The sequence below is a fragment of the Choloepus didactylus genome, chromosome 2 (assembly GCF_015220235.1).
Source record: "Choloepus didactylus isolate mChoDid1 chromosome 2, mChoDid1.pri, whole genome shotgun sequence".
Lineage (NCBI taxonomy): Eukaryota > Metazoa > Chordata > Mammalia > Pilosa > Megalonychidae > Choloepus > Choloepus didactylus.
Window position 1 is genome coordinate 195,668,206 of NC_051308.1, and position 24,236 is coordinate 195,692,441.

Sequence of the window (24,236 nt, forward strand, 5' to 3'; positions counted from 1 at the left end):
TGTTGTAACTTCTTCCAACAAAAATGCAGTATATACCACTGAAATAATCATATTTAACACAATACACAAAATCCAAAAATAAAAGATAAGAAAATAGAAACGTATAAACATATTTAAATAGATTAAGATGTTTCAACACTGTACCCCTCCCCCACTTGCTTTATTCTGAGAAAAAAGAAGTTTGGCAAGAAATGTAGCACTGTGAGTTATGCCTTATTTAGTCATAAAAGCTGAGTTTTCTTACCCTGATTAACCCCTAAAGTTAACACATGCAAAGTGATTCAATCGGAACCAATGTTTAGAAAAATTTTAAGATTTCCATTTCCCCTCCAAATGATTGCTGAAAGATGGCCAACTTAAGGAGCTCGAGGAAAATTGCAAGAGTCAATAACAAAAAGCAGTGAGTAGGTGAAAAGAGGAATTTAATTTGCGTTGAAAAATGAGTAGAAACTCAGGCCTCTCCTGACATGACTGGTTATAATGTTCTGCAGAAGTAAAGGGAAACAAAGATTAGATTAAACTTACTATAATTCCATCTGCGTGCTTCTCGGCATTACTCTGGTCCTTAAGGGAAAATGTTAAAAATATTAACTTCATTCTTTCATTTCTGTTACTCCTAATATACTTTCTTTCCTATTAACAAAGCTTATTTTACTACGTAAGTAATAATTTTCGAACACTATTTCTCTGCTTCCATTAGATTTTAATTCTGTTTGAACATTCCTAGCCAAACATAATTTTATCACTGGCTACACAACGATCAACAACAGCACAACAGCATGGCAATTATTTTTCTATATAGGCATTTAATTAAATTCATTGCAGAAATGTTAATGAACTGTAGTCACACTAGTACCAACAATTAAAATATTTCTGGGTTTAAATTTTATTAAGTATGCCAACTCTCCACAATTATAAACTCTTATTGAGCTTTAAAGGTATGACAATTACATACCCCTAAACACCGAGAAATGATTCCATTTCACATATTCTGACCACTAGCCCCAGAATTACACAAATTCTAAATATAGAATATATACTAATTCAACACTGTAACACTATAGCATTACAGTAATTTTATAATATATACTACACCAAATAATTTTCTAAACAGAAGCTCTGGTTGTTATTTCAGTTAACAAAATCACTATATCCATGTAATGATAATATAGTAGCTAACCCTTATCACCTGGCAGATATTTTACATACATTAATTCATTTATTCCACTAACAATCCCTTAATAGGTACTACTGGAGAAAGAAGAAGAAACAGACAGAGATGGGGTGTGGAGCCAGGATGCCCATACAGGCTGTCTGGCTCCAGAATCCATGCATTTAACTAATACAAGGATATACTTGCACAATGAGGAAGAAGGCAGTTGGAAGTTGCCAACACGCACTCCTTCCTGTAACTGTACCTGAATCGAACCCAAGAGCTCAGGTTGTCTCTCTGGGACTCTTCTCCTTCCCCTCCCACTCTTCCTCTGACAGGCCCTGTGCCCAACATGAGTACATCTGTGAGGGAAGTCTTTTTGGAATGTCTAATCCTTATGGATGGGAAAGTATTTCCAGGATGAGTATTATGTAAGATGTAAACATCAGAGAGCAAAGATTTGAAGGAGAAAATATGTGCTATGAGAGAAATTTGGGGAAGAAAAAAGAAGCCCTTTAAAATGTTCCAAGTTTGGATTATATATTATACATTGATTATATAAGCAATGTATTTTTAGAATACTGTAATGTATTCTATTTTTTTAAAAAAAATTTCCTCATGTTCATTCATGTAAAATGGTAATTACTTCAGAGTTGTTACAAGGACTAAATGAGAAATGTGGGAAAGTGCTTTTGGGGTGAGAAAGTACTACCTAATTCCTAGTTTTTTAATAAAAAAGGACAAATAACTACCTTTGCTTCATTCAAGTGTATAATAAAATAGCAGTCATAAAAGTAGCACTAAAATAATAGACATCAGAGAGAAAACTGATATAGTAAATAGCTGCATTCTGTGCTTTTTCTACTAGAAATTTTGAAGAAATTATGTAAGATGAAGTAAAAGAGAAATCATGTTATACAAGTACTATAAGGGATGTCATCAATTCCCTCTGCCTTTTTTTTTAAAGGACATTTCTCCAAAGAAGCAAACATGCCTATGGGAAAGGAAATCCACCTTTCAGTATTACACAAACAATATATTTAACTTTAAATAAAACTGTCTAAAGTTTTAACTCTATACTATCTGGAAATTTACTAGCATTAACAGAAATCAATCTTTGGTTTGTAAACACAGTACGCAGTTTATGTGTCATTTTACCTATATAACCTTTTCTTCTTTAACTACCGAGCGTACATTTATCTACCTATTGAAGGATCAATCAAGAACAATTTGAAGATTTGTAGATAATTTTTCTAAAGTGCAAGTAGTGCAAGGAGTTAACAGTAGATCTGAGATGACTATCCTTAGAAAAGCCTGCTCATGAGGCTGGCCCTCAGCTGGTGTCTAGGAACTTCAACTTCGGAAAGGTTCCCACCACCCTTGCTGATAAAAATGGCTCACTACGCCTAAACTGATAGTGCAGTTTATGCCGAACACCAGCTTTTCTTCTGGAAGTCTGAGATCTTGGTGGTGGTAAGCAGAAGGTGCCTCCATGACAAGCCTCTAACAAAAACCTAGAGTAATAAGTCTTTAGTGGTAGACAGTACTGCACAGGTGTTGTCGCAATTCATTGCTGGAGGAATCAAGTGGATCCTGTGTGACTCCTCTGGGAGAAGACTCTTAGAAACTTAAACCTGGTTTTCTCTAGACTTTGCCACATGTGCCTTTTCCCTTTGCTGATTCTGCTTTGTATCCTTTGGCTGTAATAAATCATAGCCACGAGTACAACTATACAACTATATGCTATCTCCTTTGAGTCCTACCAGTGAATCACCAAACTTGAGGGTGGACTTGGGGGATCCCTAATAGTGCATATCCCTGATAGTAACTGCATTTTAAAATCTATGCAATTCATATTTTTATTTTCCTCTTTATTTGTACAACTGCGTTAACTAGATATTTAGAATATTCAATATTTCCATAATTCTGTATCCAGAGTTGAAAAGAATTACTGAGAATTGTGTAAAGCAGTTAAAAGGATTCTTGTTCAGAAAATTAAATTTTAATCTACTTTTAGCTTTTCTGGATTAATTTCTAGATGTTAGATTGATTTTCCAAAGAATTTCCTGGAAAGAAATATTATATACATGTGACAGATTGAATTTCCAAAAATGATCCCATCCCGAGGTGGAGATCATGTCCCCTTCCCTTGAACCTGGGTGAGCCTTTGTGACTTGCTCACCAGTAAGTGCAGCAGAAGTGACACGATGTGACATCTGAGACTGGGTCTTGGAAATGTCAAACCCTTCCCACTTTGTTTTCTTGAGATACTTGCTCTTGGATCCCAACCACCATGAAGTGAAAAAGCCCAAGCAGCCTGTGAAAAGGACGATATGGAGAGGAACCTGGACCCCCGGCCCAACTTTCCAGCCATCTCTAAAGTGGCTTCTTCAGCTGATGCTGCACCGAGCTGAGACAAGTCATGAAGCTTTGTTGCAGACTTGTGAGCAAAATAAATAACTGTTGCTATTTCAGCCACTCACTTGTGGGGTGGTTTGTTATGCAGCAATAGACTACTGACATAGAATATTTTATTATCTAAGAAAACCACCACTTTTAATTCTGGTTTATATTATACTACTAACATCTGACAATTTTTTTTTCAAAATGTTATCATCTACTAGGATATTAATGTATGCTATCTACACCATATTCTGAAACAGGGTCTATTATTTTTGTTACTATTGTGGCTTGTTTTTTAACACAAAATTAAATCCAGATGAACCCAAAGACCATTAAATGCCTTACTATTAATCATGCCCACCATATACTTTAGGGATTTTTTTTTTTTAAAGTAAACCACAAGTTGCCTTTAAAGGGGTCAGCTAAAGCTAAATCTCAAATTATTACTGGACCACAGATACAAATGAATTCAATATGAATTACATAAAACAAAGAAAGGGTCCAATGCTACTTCCTGCTTAAATTATACTATGTGTTTATTGGTTGTATGTTCCTCATTCCTTAATATAATGGCTATTATCTTCTCCGAACATACCAGCATGACTGAGATCTGGAAATATGATAGTGAACAAAAACATTGGGAATACTTTTGAGCAGAATTACAGACTCCAGTACTTTTTTAGACCATGCATTTTTTTACTACATAAAATATATCTCCACCTTTATAATAAGGTAATATAGTCTAATGAAAGTTCTCTTAATTATATACCCATATACCTTCTAATTATCTGACACAAAAAATAAACACACTGTAGTGATGAAGGAAAATTTCTAATTTAAGTTTGATGAGATTCAATAAGGGAGGCTGGGATGACTGAATATCCACATGTATCTGGATCTGAATAGACATTTCTCCAGAGATGATTCACAAATGGCCAATAAGCACATGCAAAGAAGCGCAACACAATTAGTTATTAGGGAAATGCAAATCAAAACTGCAGTGATATAACACTTCATTTCATTAGAATGGCTATAATTAAAAAGACAATCAAGTGTTGGCAAGGATGTGGAGAAATTGGAACTCTCATACATTGCTGGTGGGAATATAAAATGGGCAGCCACTTTGGAAAACTGTTTGGCAGTTCCTCAAAAAGTTAAACATAGAGTGACCACATGACCTAGTAATTCAACTCCTAGGTTTATACCCAAGAGAAATGAAAACATACATCCACACAAAAACATTGTATGTGCATTCATACAGCATTTTTTATAATAGACAAAAAGTGGAAACAACCAAAATGTTCATGAACTGATGAATGGATGAACCAAATGTGCTATGTCCATGTAATAAACTATTACTTGGCAATGAAAAGGAATTAAGTATTGAAATACAATGAAACACTGATATATACGACTACAAGGATGAACCTCAAAAACATTATGATAACTGAAAGAAACCAGTCACAAAGACTACATATTGTAGATCCCAGTTATATGAAATGTCCATAATAAGCAAATCTAGAGACGGAAGGTAGATTAGTGGTTGCCAGGGAATGGGGGAAATGGGAAAAGGAGATAGGGAGTGACAGCCTAATGGGTATGGGGTTTCTTTTGGGGGTGTTAAAAATATTATAAAATTAATTATGGTGATGGTTGCACAACTATGTAAATATATTATAAACCACTGAAATGTATGCTTGAAATGGGTGCGCTCTATGGCATATAAAGTATATATTAATAAAGCATTCTTAAAAGTTTGATGAAAAAAAAAGTCTGTGTAGAAAAAAAGTCCTTCTAGGACCTGAGAACAACTTAAATAATCTACTTTAAAAGTAAACAACCAGAACTCTCACGGTCCTGAAAGGATAATCTAGATCTGCACTGTCCAGTTCAGTAACCACTAGTCACATGTGGCTATTGAGCACTTGAAATGTGGCTAGTTCAAAGCATATAACATCCAGGAATTTGAAGACCTGGTGGGGGGGGAATAAAAAAAGAACATGAACTTTCTCATTAATGATTTTTATACTGATTATATGCTGATATGATAAAATTTTAGATATGCTAGGTTAAATAAAATACATTATTAAAATTAATTTCACCTGTTTTTTTGTACCTCTTTTAATGTGTTTACTAGAGAATATTAAATTACATTTGTAATTTATACACTCTGGTATAGACAGACAATAAACAGGTAAATAAACAGATATATTATGTAAATTTGGCCAGTGATACAAAGCCATGAATAAAAAGAAACCAGGGGGACAGAGAGATTATTTTAGATAGAGCGGTCAGAAAAAGTCTTGCCAAAACGGAGCAGAAATCTGAATAACATAAGGGAGTGAGCATGGCAGAAATCTGGGGTAATTGCCTTCCAGGTAGAAGGAAAAGCAAGTACAATCCCTGAGGGAGAAAAAGAAAACAGGCCAATGTTGTTGGCATGGTGTAATCAAGTGAGGGTAGGAGTGAAGGTGAGAGAGTAGTGATGGCTCAAATGATATAAATTATGGTATTTCATCCGAAGTGAGATGAGAAACCCCTAGGGGGATTTGAGCAGACAAGTGACATGATTAGATTTATATTTAAAGTAGGTTTAAAGATTCACACAGAGTTCATATTGGGCACAAATATAATTTATGCATTTGTACATAAACAGCCTTAACAATAAAATTTCCTCCTGGAAGAAAATACAAAAGCCAAACCTCATTCATTTGACCATTCAGAAGGAGTTTGAAACAAAGGTTTACAATCTGGGTTCAAATAAACAAACGGGTAGTAGGTACAGACTAAATTGCAGAAAGTCCTAGAAAGGAGTTTTAGTAAATTGAATTGAAAATCATTCCAAAGACAGAAGATCAAAAATGTTCTTGATGGGTGGCTAAGAGGTAAGCTACTGAAAGAGGCTAAAGGTTGACCTTTAGGTTTTACAAATACCTAAAAGACCTGAATTATTTTCACAGATTGCCCAAACTTGCCTAAATGCTATCAGCTCTTCTACTTTCTCACTCTTTGAGAGAAGGCATTATGAATGCCCTAAAATACCTGCTCACACTGGATATAGTATAATTACTGGTGTTCTAAACATAAACTTTTGAGTGACTATTGGTACCCTTACACCCATGTAATTTCACAGCCATAAAAACCTAAACCTTACCCTTTTCATGCCTCCAATTCTGTCCTCTCTTTTTAAGCTTTAGAAAATACTCCAATACACAAACATAGATGAAAACTCTAAACACATATATAGGAAATCAGGCACAGTGGTCAAGAATACCTAGAAAGCTAACCCAAGCCCTGAAGTTTTGATGCTTTAAGTAATTATAACACTGAATCTGGCCTCAAAAGAAAATGACATTGGCCCCTTTAACTTATAAGCTGAATATCCTTCCCATCTAAGCACAAATGGATTGTCCTATGCTATTATATCATTAATAATGCTAGGCAAAGATTGTCTCATTATTGGGCACATAAACATGCAATTGAATAAGTAAAATAGGTGAGTAATTAAAAACTTAAACAATTTCCCAACTTGGCTCCTAAGCTGTCTGCCCACCTGCTTCTAACCACTGGTTAGAAATACAGGGACACAGTCAGACAGAAATATGAAAACAAAAATTTAATTCATATTCTTAAACAATAAAATTACTATTTCTCAAAATCTCAGGCAATAAAAAATATATGAGTTTGAACAAGCCAAAATTTCCCAGAAAGGCTGACAATACCAATGAATTTTTAACCTACAAAAATTCAATATATATTTTATTCCATGAATTAAGGACAATTAAAGCAATGGTTCATTAATGTAGTTCTATACCAGAAAAAAAATCTGTAACAAATAAAAATTTTAAAACCGTATCTCTATTCCCCTACTTATCCAACAAAAAATGTTTTGTAAAAGATTTGCCAAAATATGTGTCTGCTCCAAGCAGTGATAACAGATAAATGGAAGGAAGGGGTGAGTCATTCTAATATGTTCCCCTTCTTCCCAGCCACCATCAGAAGTTTCTTATCAAAACAGCCACATGCAGGTAAGATAAACAAACACAATAGTTATTCTATAGTACCAGGAACCCCACAATAAGTTACTGTAGAAAGATAATATATTTCAGAACCACGTTTTTCCACTATTAGAGAAAAAGGCCACTACAGTTTTTAAATCCCATTAAACCAAGGTAATCAAAATAAAATGTACTTACTTTAGCAATCTGCAGCAACCACAATGCAGTGTTTAATTGATTCTACATGTTCTACAAAAACAAAGACTAATATTAGGATCTTGCCCCAATAAATGGTCATACATATTAAACTAAAAATATAAAAACAGTTCAAATATGCAGGGTTTAAATCTATACTAGATGAGAAATACCCTCTCTGGATATTCTGTGGGTTCTATTATGCTGATAGTGCAAATTAGGTTACTTATTTGCAACTCTATGTAAGAAATGAAAAAAAAAAAAAAAAAAACCTGTTGCTTTACACTGAATAACAAGATGGTTCTTCAGGCCTTCAAACAGAAAGGAATGTGGGGCTGATTAATTTCCAAACTCTAAGATCAACAGTAACAACCCTAAAGTAAATTCCCAAGAATTCTGCTTAAGACTTCAAGTATGAAGGGTAAATTACTCTGTCAAAATATTAGTAGGCCTGGAAAACTATTTTGCCATTTTAAATACTTTTACCAGAACACAAATCCCATTGGAAGCCCATTACATAATTGCCAGAAGGCAGTACTTCAGAAAACTTGAATCAAAATATATTTTAATTCTAAGAAAGAAATATACTTTGTGCATGGATCTCATACAGTCAAGACCAGGAATAGATTAAAATGGTATGTGAAATCTATTTCAATTAAATGCCTTGGAAAAGAATACAATTCTTCAGTACTAGTAAAAATTCATAAGAATTATAATCTCAACTGCTCATTAATAGTAGCAGCTTAAAACAGAAATAATATTTAAAGCACTTCCTAATTTCAAAGCCAGAGTGTATCAAACATATAACTTACATTTGTTGTCTCTTTGAGAGTTTCAATTTTCTGTGAAAAATAATAAGTTTAAACAAAAATAATCAGAAGCATAAAAATGTTGTTTTTTACTAGTTAGTCATTTACAGAATTTTACCAACATGTACTTACTACTGTATGTTAGTTGGGAAGGGAGGTATTTTTTGTAATACTTTATTTTTTTTATTTAAATCAACCATTTAAACAAAAATTCCATGCATTTAACAAATCAAATCCCCTTCAACAACATTCATGTAATTCACGATTTGTAAGAATAATATAAAACACATTATTTTCCCAAAGACAAGTTTTATCTTTTCTACAGACTTTACCCTGTGATTTAAAATGTTATTTTAGAATCACCTTTTAACTTTAATAAATTGATTAAAATGACTCAGGACTAAATATGACAGTTACGACCATAAGGTATCAGGATATAAAAATGACTCAGGACTAAATGTGACAGTTATGACCGTAAGATATCAGAACATGAGTTACTGCTATTATCAAACGTTAACAGCCAAATGCAAGTCTATAGGCCCAGAAAAACAAAAAAATAAATAATGCCATATCAGAAAATTTAATCAAGGAGAGAAAAGATGTTAACTAAAAAAAAAAAGAAAAGAAAACAATATTCAAACTACAAAACAGTTATTGAAATTCCAACGGCAATAAGTGGATAGCAGAACTATATCAAAAACAGCACTTGTTTTGTTTCCTTATCTGTGGCTTCTCTGTTTATTCTGAAAATTCTTGACATTTATTAATAACTGAAGGGACCACAAGTAAATTAATAAAAAAACTTCCTTCCTTCACCATATGATACCTGAAGAGGAAAGAACAGGAATTGGGTACTTATAAAAAGGGTAATACATCAATATTTGTACATTACCCTTTTGTTTAATCATGAAGCTAATGGAATTCATCAGGAAACTCTCTTGGAGGTCCATGAGGGAGTACGATTATAATAGGTCAAACAGTCAAAATACTGGGGTCCTGTTATTTCCTCAAAGGCTCCTGGATTTAAACATTTTAAAGCCAAAACCATGGTTATAGAAGTTACCTTTCTCTGTTCATCATCTTTGCAGTTTTGCCAGTTTGTCATCAAAGAGCTATAGGATTAAAAAAAATGGTTATAGTATCAAGCTATACTTTACTACATGTGCATATTTACTTAACATAGAAAAGTAAACTTTAGTTCCCAAACATATTTCTTCCAGGTGATGATTTTATATACACTATATTTTCAAGATAATATTTTTTCAAGGCACTATATCAAATCAAATTCTATTAGGTGAATGATCTTAAACAGTCAAGATGAATTACTGTGATAGAATTTCAAGCAAAAGAAACCTAACTCTGAAGAACTTAAATATCAATTCAAATCAAATAAAAAAGATTTTTCTGCTTTGTCTTCCAAATTAAGACATTCCTTTTCTTCCCAGCACTTCCACTTTTAATTAATTTCAAATTAAGTACTGAAGGAGACAATTTACTTCAGTAATGATAAAAAGATAGTGAGACCAACTCTGCCCTGTCCCCCAAAAAGATGGAAAAAACAAGGTCTTAGATCAGGCCACTTGAAACTTAACAGTTTCACAGAAATTTTAAACAGGATATAAACCTAATTTGGCTTTATTTTCTTCTAATTATGTCTAGATATTTATATTCTAATAGCCAAAAAAGTACCTTATACATACTATTTACCAATGTAATCAGATTCAAGATAAAGCTCTTTGAATAAGCCACCTTTAAAAATTGCTGAAGAACTAGGGTTGTAAATTAACGCCAAGTAACTCTTTTTTATCAAAATGAAGTTCAGTAACATCTATCACATCAACTGTATATATGAACTAATCTGCCATACCTTTAATTGTTCTATCAAGATTTGTAGGTAAGCATCAGCCTCTGTAAGTTTCTTATCAAAATCTTGGACACTAGGAACAAATCCTGAATCCAAACCCTACAGAAAAAGAAAATTCGCAATAAATCAAGCAGTACCCAAGCAATGCTTAATACTACAAAAATAAAAATACTTTATCCCTCACAGATGAAGATGTTTCAGTTTATAACATGTAAACAGAACTTATTCACAGATAATAGGTCTTTTTAGTTATCTAAGATCTCCAAGAATAGTAGTATATCAATCTTCCTCATGAATTTCTAGCACCACTCCCTTCTCATCAATTCCATGTAATATGCTGCTTTTCAAATAAAGATTTACCCTACCCTTTAGAATCACTTTCTTCTCTCCCAAAAACCCTATAATGGCTCCCATTCACCTCCAGAACAACAGTAATTTAGCAAATGGAACCTACATAAAAACAACCTAGATTACCTATTTTCTCCCTACTTTTTATTCATCTCATTCCTCCAGTCCCCTAATCTTAATTTCATATTCTCATTATTCAGTTCTCTCATTCTTATTGGCTCTGAAGTTTTCCTACCTCCTCCTCTAGCGGGGGGGGGGGGGGGCACCACGAAATTCTCACCTCTTCTATGGATGATGTCCCTCTCCCACTGAAAGTGACAACACTTCTCTTAATTGACTTCCCAACTCACTCACCCTTGGCATGAACACTACACTTGGAACATGGTATAAACATTCATTTTATTTAGTAGGCCTACTTATTTCTTGGATTAACAGTCTGGCATTTGCATATCCTATTTTTTGTATACTTAAAATTTTAAGCTCCAAGAGCACAGGATTTCTGTTTTAACTTTACTCAAAAGAAACTTGAGTTCTTAATCATCTCTGACTCAAAAACACAACAATTCTGGTTGTAAAAGACAAAACAGCTGGACAAAAGAATAAAGACTACCAGTGTGCCATATTTGTATGTTCAGTTGACTACACAGTTAAATAAAGGAATAAGGGTTGGGAACCACTATTATCATAGACCCAACCTGAACACAAAACTGTACACTAAATAAAACTCTGTAAAATACAATGGTTCAACAAATTCCTGAAACTTGACCTTCATTTGCCATATCTTCCTTGCCTTTGGCCAAAGCATGCTGATCATTTAAACAATTTATATTATATTTTATGTCACATCAACACCCCATCTTTGTATAACACTTTATCATTTTTAAAGCACTCCCATATCAGTTATCTCAAAACACCAACTTATGATGGTATGGTACTGTGGAAACCATAGTGGGTTGGCAAACTGGGTTTTTAATTCCAGCTCAGCCACCAACAAGAAGTATGACCATGAACAAGACACTGAATGGCTCTCTAAGCTTCTGTTTCCTTAGCTGCCAAATACAGGTGTCCTACTACTGTTATTGTTAATGCTGGAGCTATTACCTCTACTAAGGACTATTATTACTAACACAATCAATTTACTCTATTACTACTGTTGCTCTTACCAAAGTAAAATTCAAATTCTGAATCAAAACATTAAAAATCTAAGGCTATTAAGACCATGGAAAATCTTTTAATTTATTTTCTTTTTCAAATTCAAAGATGATAAAAGTTACCTGGGCTTAAAAAAAAAAAAAATACATGTTTTCTAAACATACATGCTTGAAATAAGAAATGAAAAACCCTTTCCCAATGAGATGTCATGTATGAAAACAAAGTAAAAAAGGAAAACCATGGCAAACAATGAATGCAAAATAGCGACAGATTTATAAAATTGTGGTTAAATTCTTCATTTCTAAAGATAATCCAAAGAAGTTCCTATTAGAAACATTTAATATATAGAAAATGATAATAAAAGATGTAGAAAAGGAAAGATAAATCCAGAGATACTGTTGTACTTTTCTATGAAGGAAGGGAGTAATTTCTTTCCATAATACAGTTCCACAGAAAAACTAGAGAGACTGCTAAGCTTGGTGCTTTGTTTTGTTCCCCAAAGCAATACAACACAATTACCAATAATGTAATTGTCAAGATTCAGTTAAGATCAGTTTAATACTTTGTTCTTGCTAAGTATTAAAAAGGTTGATGGTATATTCATAAATGAATAAAAGGCAAAGCATCTTAGTGAGGGGGAAAAAAGATTGCTACGAATTTTTCCTCTTTTGAATCCATTTAAAACTACCACAGTAAAAATGTAATGAACACAGCCCTTAAACAAATCACTACCTAATTAAAAATCTTCCAATGAACAAAGGAAAACAAATGAGATTTAAATTATTAAGATCTATGATCTACCTAAATTAAGTTTTCAAAAACAACCTTTGAGCCATTGATTGTTCACTTAGGATGGATTGTAGGGTGTGTGAATAAAACTGTTAAAAAAAAACAAACAGAGAGATACAAGTGTTGGAGAAGATGTGGAGAGAGCGATATACCTATTCACTGTTGATAGGGAGGTAGAATGGTGCAGACCCTCTGGAGGGCAGTGTGGTGGTTCCACAGGAGGCTGGTTATAGGGTTGCCATACGATCCTGCAACCCCGATTTTAAGTATATACTTGGAAGAACTGAAAGCAGAGACACGAATAGACATTTGCACTTTGGTGTTTACGGTGGCATTATTCACGATTTGCAGTGGATGGAGGTGGCCTAAGGGTGTACCAACTGATGAATGGAAGGGCAAACTGTGGTGTATACATACAACAGAATACGGAGCAGTTGCAAGAAGGAATGAAATTGTGAGGCACACAACTAGGTGAATGAACCCTGAGGACATTATGTTCAGTGAAATAAGTCAGAAAAGAAAGGACAAATATTGTATTGCCTCACTAATATAAACCAATTATAATAAGCACATGCTGAGAATTGAATTCAAGGGTATAGGTTTTTAGAGGACAGAATGTGGGCAGAGACTGAGCATTCAATTATTTAGGAGTATATAATGTTTGATAAGGCTCACTGTAAAGGTTCCTAGACTGTAAGCTCTTACAGCAGTCACATCTGTTCCTGAGATTGGAGTGTTATTTCTAAATTCTGAGATGCTGAGCTCTGAGTATAGCCTGGTAGTTCCCTGTAACTCTGGGTATCTGAGTGACATCTGAGACCCAGAGACAGAGTTCTGCAGCTCTGAAAAGCAGCATTACTCAGCAACTACCAAAGAAGGTGAAAAAGACATTAGACTTCAATTAGAGATAGGAATACAACAGACAGGGTTAGGGATAATTTAAATCAGAATACAGGATAAAGGATGACACTGACTGTATTTTAAAACGTCAACTTCTGTGTGAGACCAAAAGAAGAGGTGCTTATTTGGTACAAAATTTAAATTTTCTGTAGTATACTATCTAATTTAACCTGTATGGACAGATTATTTCACCAACATAATTACAGGGAATCTAGAATAGGGAATGCAATCCTGTTATTCTGCACAGGTTAATGTAATAACCAGACACATACCAGGGTATTTGGGGCAGAAAATTAAAATTTGCAAAATCCCCCTGAGGGTCTAGGGGAAAATGTGGAAATATTAAACTTCCCCACCTGGGGAACTCCTGATATTTTCTCAAGCATTAGGGACTCTCAATTTAATAAGCCAAGCCCCCGATCTTGGGGCTTGCCCTTATGAAACTCATTCCTGCAAAGGAGAAGCTAAGCCTACCTATAAGTATGCCTAAGAGTCACCCCCAGAGAACCTCTTTTGTTGCTCAGATGTGGCCTCTCTCCCTAAGCCAACACTGCAATTAAACTCACTACCCTCCCCCAATGTGGGATACGACTCCCAGACATGAGCCTGGCATTGTGGGATTGGGAATGCCTTCTTGACAAAAATGGAGAAAAGAAATGAAACAAAATAAAGTTTCAGCAGGGAAGAGATTTCAAATAGAGTCAAGAGGTCATTCTGGATGCTATTCTTACGCATTACATAGATACTCCTTTTTAGTTTAGAGTGTATTAGAATAGATAGAAGGAAATACCCGAAACTACTGAACCATATTCCAGTAGCCCTGATTCTTGATGATGACTGTATAACTATATAGCTTTTATGGGGTGACCGTTTGATTGTGAAAACCCTGTGACTGACACTCCCTTTATCCAGTGTATGGGCAGATGAGTAATAAATAAAGACTAAATAAATAAATAAATAAATAAATAAATAAATAAATAAAGGGAGGGATACAGGGCATGAAATGTTTTAGGTGTTCTTTCTATTTTTTATTTTTTTAGAGTAATGAAAATGTTTTAAAACTGATTGTGGTGATGAATGCACACCTATATGATGATACTGTGAGCCAATGATTGTATTCTTCGGGTGGATAATATGATGTGGAATATATCTCAATAAAATTGCATTAAAAAACACAACCCTTTGACGTTGCTGCAATCATATGAATCTGACCTTGGCTCTTTTCTCAGATATGCCTTTAGATAGTCTCCCACAACATTTCTCACACTTAAGAATAAACTCCTTATTTCATATCATCCAAGTCAGAGATCTACTCACCACTCCATCTTTCTTAACGCAATGTACACTGCAAAGTTTTTAATGACAGCTTAAAATCCCCATAACTGGCCTGTTTTTACACAGAAATCCACAAGTCTTTGGTGTACTTAGATAATCTAAATATACAGTTCCCCTATCTGCAATCAATAAAAAAGTATGTACAAATTTATCAATAACTCAGACAACTGATATTGGTTAAACTGTTTTCTCAAATTGAGTAAGAATAATGTACTAGAAGAAGTTCCACAAGTTTTGCTATACATTGTGACTTACAATACACAGCCTCAAAGTCACCTAGTTCAACCTCCCACTCATAGAAGTTACTTCTGTAACATCTCTGACAGACATCTAGTCTTTGCTTAAGTATCTTAAGAGATGAAGAACTCATTACCTCCTAATGTGGACTATTTTATAAAAATTCATGTGAAGTTACAGCTGTTCCTCTTTCAACATTTAGAACATTAAACATTACACTTGTTCATATTAATCCTTTTCAATGAAGTTTTGCTTTAAAACAGGTCATAAAAATAGAATATATCCTTTACCATGTTGACGGTGATCTGTCTTCTCTGAAAAGAACTGAAAGAATAGGGCACACCCTTTAAGACAGAGTGTGATGTCATACTTCTTACCATGACATCTCACACTAGCTCTTGAGAACAAGCAGGTTAGGGTCAAGCAGAGTTGAGGACTCTGTAGCTCCCCCTATCTAATATTTATCACACTTTATCATAATTACTTATTTACTTGTCCCAAGGATAAAAACTCAGTGAGGGCAGAATCTGCGCCACTCATTGATTACAATACTCCCAAGACCATCTCAGTAAGAATGAATGCATGTGACACTGGTTGCTAAAAGAGATAACATGAAATCAAATGATTCTATATCAGCCAGGATCTATGTATTCAGTTTAAAAAATATACAGGGAGAGAAAGCAAAATATAGACAGACAATTTGGTCCAATTTAAGGAAGATTTCTAAAATAAAATATAGACTAGTAGAAGAATGTCAAACTACCTCAAAACTGTGTATCAGTACTTCCTACCATCTTTCTAATACTTACGCTGAATAGCACTACTTTTCTCAGAAGGCACTTCAAAGCTAACAAATGTCAGCAAAATTTAATCAATTACTATTAATGACTTTAGTTCAGACATTAAATACTCTTCATATTTTAAACACAGAATCAAATGCTTCACCCTCATAAAAAGAAGAGTATTACAAGAGGAGTCCTTAAAACATTATGAAATACATATGAATTGTAGCTGCTTTGGAGATGATACTCCCTTAGTAATAACAGCACAGGAAGCAATTTTAGAGGCAGGGAGTAAGAGTTTATAAAGTAATTCCTGCTGACAGAGGAAGAGTAATATAACAGAGGTAAAGGTGTTCAAACGTGGTTGAATGTCTTCTTGATGTCAGAATCAGGAAATTAAGAAATTTATGGTTGCAGCTTGAGGAACTGAGAATAATGTTGAACAGGAAAGACTATGACTGACTAAAAGCAATGTAAAAAAAAAATCACAAATGAGTAATTATTTTCATATTAATTTTATTTCACAGTGAAATATTGAAGGACTAAGTATCCTATATTCAGTGCTTTCTACTATATAGCACAAAATAGTATGTAATAAAAAATATGTAGCAAAAAGAGAAAAGGAAAATATACTGGAAATACATTAATTATTCCACCTAAGTCTCACAGAAAGTTCAGAATAACAAGAAAAGAGGATAAGTTAGTAATACAACTGTAAAAAAGAATAACAGCTTAAAAAATTAACAAAGGAAAAACACCAAAGAAAACAAGCCTCCTAATGACAAATAAATGGCATGAATGTGGCAAAAGTAGATTTAAAAAAATTAGCAAAATATATCTTATAATTAAAGTTATAAAAACTGCAGAAATGTCACTTTATTTGGAAAGTTTATGTTCACAATTAGCAATTTGAGATGACATGCACCACAGATAAGCTTTCATCCATTGAAAGAAGTAGAGGGCATACTTACAATTGAATCACTTACAATTATTTTTGAAAATTCAAGAACTGGAGAGATACCAGAAGACTGGAAAAAGCAAGTGTGGTACTGATCTTCCATAAAGGTAAGAAAAGAGAGAATAGAAAGTTACCATGCTGTGAGTCTGACACCAATAATTAAGTAAAAGAATAATAAGAGAAAAAATTCTGTAACTATACAGAAGAAAAGGAGGTAATGAGCAGCTAGTGGCAGGTCAAAAAAAAAATGAACTAAATATGCAAAACTTAATGGCTTTTCTCTTACTCAGAAATTCAAATTAAAAAATTAAGTTTTTAAAGAAAGGGCACCATTTTGTTTCCCTGCCAAATGACAAAAGTTTGTTTAATGATGAAAAAAAGTACATTAACGAAACCAGAAATATTAATAAGACTATGATTTTATGTAGGGTATAGAAAGTAGTCTGATTCCCTTCTATTACTGAAAATTCTGAAACATTTACAATTCCTGTAGCCTATCCACTTTGGCTAAAGGAAGAACTTTAAGGTAAAAGTTCTGAAGGTAAGAAATTCTACCTATTTTTAATCCTAAAGAATACTCAATTATCAATTCATCTGAAGGGAAGACTTATCAATTCAAAAATGTCCATAAAATTGAGTCTATTATTAAACCCTTTCCTCCACTGTATCTTCAGGAAGGTGTTCTCATGTAAATCAATGTCCTGATTATCTAAGGCTCCAAATTAGGTTCTCTTTATCAAAATAATGACAATAGCTATTTTACCAAAAACTGCTAGCTACTCCAAAAATGCCCTAAAAGGCAGGGTTTTTTTCCTCCATTGCTCTAAGAGAGCAGTTCTAGCAGCATGGATTCACCATGGATACACAATATATATTTTAAAAATGTTTTTTCAGATTTTTAGGTACTCTGCTAGATAGCAAGTTTTCTCATTTCATCATTACAGGATAGTTAAGTATATAAGGTATTAATCTTATTTTACAAATGCTTGTCCAAATCACCCAGCTGGGTTGTGTTTGTTTTAAATTGAGATTCCAACCCAGTCCCCTGGCTACAAATCGATAACACTTTTGAATTAAGCCACAATGATATTTGAAAAGAGTTCGTAGCATAAAGGCACTGAAATGTAATCTAAAAATTGCCCAAAGAACTGAAAAGGAACACGAGCTTTAAGGTCCCACTGATCTAGTTTTACATCCTAAATCTGCAACTTACTACCTGATTATGTGTGTGACATGCACAAGTTTCTTTCTACCCCTTCATTTTCTCATCTATAAGATGATATAATAATAAACACCATTGAAGGTTGTTGGATAGCTAATGAAGTAACGTGTGTAAAGTGACACAATGGTAGGTATTTTACTCCCCCTTCATAATTTGGAAACGTATCCTCAAGCCCTACACAGTGCCTAATATATAGAATACACTTAATGAGTATGTGATGGATAAAATGAATAACTGGATAATGTAATAAACCACATGCAATTTTAACAGAGATGTATAATCAAGAAAAGAAGATAACCTAAGCTATCCATTTTTAAAAAGAAAAAATAGTAAATTAATTAACTCTACAGAAGATAATAGATACCAGTAAAACACTTCTGAAAGATAAACTAAACAAATGATGAAACATGGTTTGGAAAACAGATCAGGAAAAAAATTCCAATATGATATATTCAGAGAATTGTTGGGACTTATGCCTGAATCGCAAAAGATAAATTACATTTATTACTTTGGTATCAAACAGTTAAAGTACATTAAGAAAGCTTTTCTTCCATAAGAGAACCTGATTTTTGAATACATATTAGTTCCTTGAAAAAAGAGAATTTTTTATCCTTATATAACAAAGAAAATAGTTTATGCATAATATTAAATTTCAGTTTTTAAAAAAATAGCACAAAACAAATCTGAACTGCTCATATATAGTTTTGAAAGAAATCAGCTGCTTTACCAAACAAGAATCAGGTATAGATGCCAGTGCCAATCTCATGAACTTCAATCTTAGCACAACTGCTTACTCTTCATGACATCATCTAATAGTAACTTCCTTTGACTTACAGAGCACTAATATTATTTCCACGAAATAATTTGGTTACTTGAACAACTGCACAATAAAGCCTGTGATGTGTAACATTTTCCTCTTTTAAGTCATGCTCCCAATTAACTCAATAAAGCCATATAAAGAATTATTCCCAAAACAAAAACCTGAAGTCTATAAATAAGATAACCGTACATCCTAGTTTTTCTGGGATAGTCCCTATTTATGCCTATTGTCTCAGAAAAATTATTATTGACAACCTCCTTCATTCTTAAAAGTATTCTGGTTGGGACATAAATTGTATTGACACCTTCTATAAAGGATGTAAAGCATCTTTAAGATAGAAATATCATGAAATTGTCTCAGAGGTTTCAGAAATGCAGTAAATGAAGTCCAAAATGAAACACAAGTTTACAGGCTCTATATTCAGAAAGTGAACTACAGAAATAAAACAGATACCAGAATTTGAGACAAGTAAAATTAACTAAGTGCTTACCTATGCTAGATAAGCAGAGACATGAAAAATAGGGAAGACGTATTGTTTAAAAAGTTATTTTATTCAAACACAGACACACAGGGGCACACACACACACACACACACCAAGCTATGTGATAAAACACATGAAACTTAACCCTGGGCAGTAGAATTGAGGAATGGGGGTATCTGAGACAGGGACTCTCTTATTCTTTACTTTATCCATTCATGCTTTTTTACTTTTTATAAGTAATGTATTTTTTTTCATAGTTAAATAGCTTTATATAAAAAATGTTCAGAAACTGTACAGGTTGTAAATATTTTTCAAACATTTTACAAGTGTCTTGAGTAGCAAAGTGATTATCATTATTCATTTTAAATTATCTACAAAATTCTAAAATGTCTTAAGAAAGTAAATTTGGCAATCCTGCAGCTGCTCAGATGTATCTTTCCAACCAAAATAAAAAGTAGCATAACAAATGTATAAAGCACATTTAAAGTACATACTAGCAATTACAACTTAGCAATCACCACTATACTGGAATAAATGAAATGCTGAGAAAAAAATGGCCAGTGAAACAAAGCACAATACCTATGTCCCGCCCCCACCCCACCCCCACATCCTTCCTGCCAACAACGTGATCATCATGACTTAACATTCAAGAAAGCAAACTCATAAAGAAAAAACACCTGTCATACCACCTACCCAAAGCACTGTTTTACCATGTGCTGCTGGCAACCAAAGATTCTCTCCTGAGACACCTTAGTCAGTCAGGTTACTGGTCTTAAATAAGCTGTGAGTGGCTTACTAGCACGGAATGAAAACAATACATCCCCTCCCCAACCTCAGACTACTGCCTACTATTAAGTTTAACACTATTTTGGAAAGCAAAAAGTCTCACCATCTTTGAGGATCCACCAAAACTGAAAGCTTTAGGTAAATTTCCTGGAAATCTGCTTTACACATTACTAGGTGAAATTCATATGAAACATGCAAATCCTTAAACTCAGTATTTTAGTAGTTATTCAAGCTTTTGAAATAACTGCTCACTGCAGAATCCTCACAGCATAATTAATACTTGTTGAAAATTTGATTATGAAATGTTTTCAAAAATAAAATCTTACATATTCATCTAAAAAGACTGGCACTTTCTACACAGCAAAATATAACACTTAAATTGACAAATTAAACAGCATCCAAGGGGAGCTGAATAATAAGCTAGTCATAATAGTACTAAAAGGTTGTCTTGCACAAACCAACCAAACAAAAAGCATAACCAAACCAAACAAAACAAAAATAACAATCACAATGAAAACAAAAAAACCTGAATTGAAAATAAATTTCACACTGGTATGGCATTTGTCCCTTAAAAATTATATACTCCAAAGCTGTTTTGCATATCCAATTTTAGCTGCCAGTGAACATCAATTAAACAGTTAGAAGGAAACACAGGTTTAGTTTTTGCTACAGCTGTTAAAAGTATAATACAAAATTACCTTGATTTAGTTTAACTATTGTCAGAAATCTATCAAGATGATCTAAAATATAGCTAGAATATAAATCCACGGGGACAAGACTTTGTTTTGTTCACTACTATATTTCCCAGCCTAGCGCTTGATTTGTACTAGGTGCTCAACAAAAACTGTGTAAATGAATTAATTAAGGAATTCTGCAATGTGCCTACCTGTTAGAATTTAAACAAAAAAGTAATCAAAGAACTGGAAATTCTTAAGGATTATAAAACAGTATTCATAAAAAAATGGTAAACCACTCATTCAGTTATTGCAAAGATATATTACAAGTATGGATGCTGAATTTTTTAAGGGTAACTAAAAGTTTTTAAGGAAAAAAGGAAGTGAATAGGATTGAAAAAAAACATTGAAATGAATAGCAGTTAGCCAAGAAACAAGATTGGGCAATTGCAATTGACTCAACCCTCTAAAAATTCCTTCTCTCAAACCAGATCTTATCATAAGCATATTTTTACAAATACTCTGGGTTTCAGAATTCAGTGTTACAACAATTAATTCACTGGGCATCTCTATGACTATAGCGCTGCACTGGATGCTTTGAGGATGTCAAGATGAAGCAGGTATAGACCCTGCCCTAAAAGAGCTTCAAATGTATTAGAGGAAATAAACATCTGTCTACAAATAACTGAGACAAGCATGGTAAAATAAGTGTTATAAGAAAGGTACTAAGAAATTCAAAGAAAGTCATAAGGATGAGAAAGTTTTCATGGAGGAAGCTTTTGAGAGTGCAGGATTTGGACAGCAGATGGGGAGAAGAGCAACATAGCAGTGGGCCCTGGCAGGAAACAGCCTAATCAGATGGGATGTTTGAACTTTCTTTAAATGAAGTGACTATTTATCAATGTGAGGGCAGGATTAAGGCAATCAATATGGGATGCTTAGATACCCAGGAATTAGCAAGAGCAGGAACCCTTTACCACCCCAAACCAGAAGGGACAAGGGAACAATGCTACCAGGGGCCAATCACAAGCTCTGGCCATGGAGGAGGAGGAGCTACCCAACAGACCCAATAGTTTTAGAGACATAGCCACTGTCAGAACTGCATCAAAGCAGAGAAGCAGAAGAAGGAATAAGTATCCCAAAGGCGTTCTTTCTTGCCTAATTCCTGCTGCTGCGTCCCACTGACTAAACCCAATCAGAAGGAGAAGACAATGCACCCAGGTGATGCAGACTGTAGAGGTCAGCCTTGTGTGGCACAGAGCAGAGAAGGGCAGAGAATGTATCTGCAGGAAAACGGAGATTAATAAGAAAAGGCACATTCTCAGGCTGACAGACTAATAAAAGCACAAAGAGAGGCTTATGTAAGATGATATTTTTCATACACAAGTGCTGAATGTGCAAGGAAATCAAAATTAGTGGCTGAATTGGAAAAAGGACTGGGATTTGGAGAGTGGGCTGAGCAACGGATGGAGAGTAGTTTACCTGCGCAGCACCCCATTACCTTTGGGAGATAATACAAGAGCAAGTTATCTGGGATCTAGCCCTAGTTATTCTAGTCTCAAGCTGTGTGACCTTGGGCAAGTCACTTTGCTTCTCTGTTTTCCCCATTATAAAAGGTAGACATCAATTTAGAACTTTAAGATCCCTTCCAGTTCTAGAATTCCATAAAGCCAATACCTCCAGGTAAATAACCATGTTGACCAGGTGAGTAAACACCTCACCACACTGGAAAAACTTGAAGTTTACTTATTCACCTTTGAAGAAAATTAATTTCATTTAAATAAAGACACGATAAAAACTGACAGATTCCAACTGCATCCAAGTCCTCCAAGGATATGACAAAGAATACTAAAACACAAGCAAAGCTCTATCATTTAAGTGTAACCTTGAAACTGAATGAGAAAGACTAACACAATCAGAATTTAAAACATGCTCTGGAATGCAGAGAATGCAAAGAAACAATGGAATAAGCAGAACAACTTGGTTGATGTGGCACATTAGTTGCTCAGTCAGTATAGTCAACAAGTAAAGTCCTTAAAATGTCTCAGAAATAAATGAACTCCAATTTGAGAAGGACTAGAGTTCTCTCTCCCCCTCCCTCTCTCTTTTTTTCACCCTCACATACACCCACACCCCGATCACTACCATACACAAACACAAATCATTACCATTCATTGATGACACAAATATTTACTATTATGTGCTAAGTACTATCATCACCTTCAAAGGACATCTTTAAGGACAACAGGGAAAACAGCAAATATAATTATTACTTAATCTTCTATAATCAGCTCAAAGTTCACTCCTTCCTCTCAAGAAGTCTCCCTCACTTCTCTAGTCATCAACATGCTCTTTTTCCTATGATACTAACGTGTCAAAGAACCAACTTGTACTACCACTATTAGTATACTTTCAACTGTATTAGAGACCTTATAGATTGTGTGGGGAGATTGCCTGGGAATCTACCCACCAGTTATAACACTGTTTCTAAACATTTTCTCCAGGCCCTCTCTCATGTCTGATAGCAACCAGGGAGCTTGGTGACCTAGCAAATATTTTCAATTTGCAGGAATACACCTAACTCCATACAATTGAGTCAAAGGTTTGCACAGTTAGGCTATTACTAAGTCAGGTGTTCTGATCATTTAACAAGCATTTACTGAACATCGACTAGGTGCCAAGCACTAGACTAGGGGCAAAGGCCTCCGATCTCCTGGAAGTTAGAGTCTAATATAAGAATCAGACATGTGAACAAAAAATTTACAGTACAACCTAGTAAGGACTGTAACATAGAAATATGATCAAAGAGCTATGGAAGCATACAAAGGACAAGAGTAACTCTCACTCATTCTGCCTGGAGGAAGACATCATAGAAAAGATTAAGTTCTATGTTAAGGGAAGAATTGGAGGTTTCTCACTTGAGATACAGTGTGGTAATCTAAAGAGAAAGAAAAGGCTATAAAAGGCAAGGAATTATGAGAGGCTACAGATAGTATGTTCTAAATGAGAAATAGTTAACAGTGCTAGAAATGATGCCTTGGGTGAAGCACCCAGGGCTGAGTTCAGACACAGAAAAATTAGGACCATATCGTGAAGGGCCTTGAAGGACAGGACAGGCAGCCGGACTTTGGCAAGAGGGAACCAAAACAGGTTTTTAAGCACGGGAGGGAGTGAGTCAGATTCGTTTTTAAGGATAAAGGGGATGGGCAGGAGAGTTCAGTGACAGGAAGACTAGGTAGAAGGTCTCTACAGAAGTCTAGGTGAGATAAGGGCCTAAATTAAAGCAATATCGTCTGTTAAAAAAAGAGGCCAAATCCAAGAGATATTAT

General features: G+C 34.3%; 1 protein-coding gene across 1 annotated transcript in view; it reads right to left on the reverse strand.

Moving 5' to 3' along the window:
- OSBPL9 (oxysterol binding protein like 9) overlaps positions 1-24,236 on the reverse strand; it is a 200,877-nt gene that overhangs the window by 35,443 nt on the left and 141,198 nt on the right. The window contains 6 exon segments of the mRNA XM_037827248.1: positions 7,753-7,770; positions 7,772-7,803; positions 8,558-8,591; positions 9,622-9,651; positions 9,653-9,670; positions 10,426-10,521. Coding sequence (XP_037683176.1) covers positions 7,753-7,770; positions 7,772-7,803; positions 8,558-8,591; positions 9,622-9,651; positions 9,653-9,670; positions 10,426-10,521 — 228 coding nt within the window.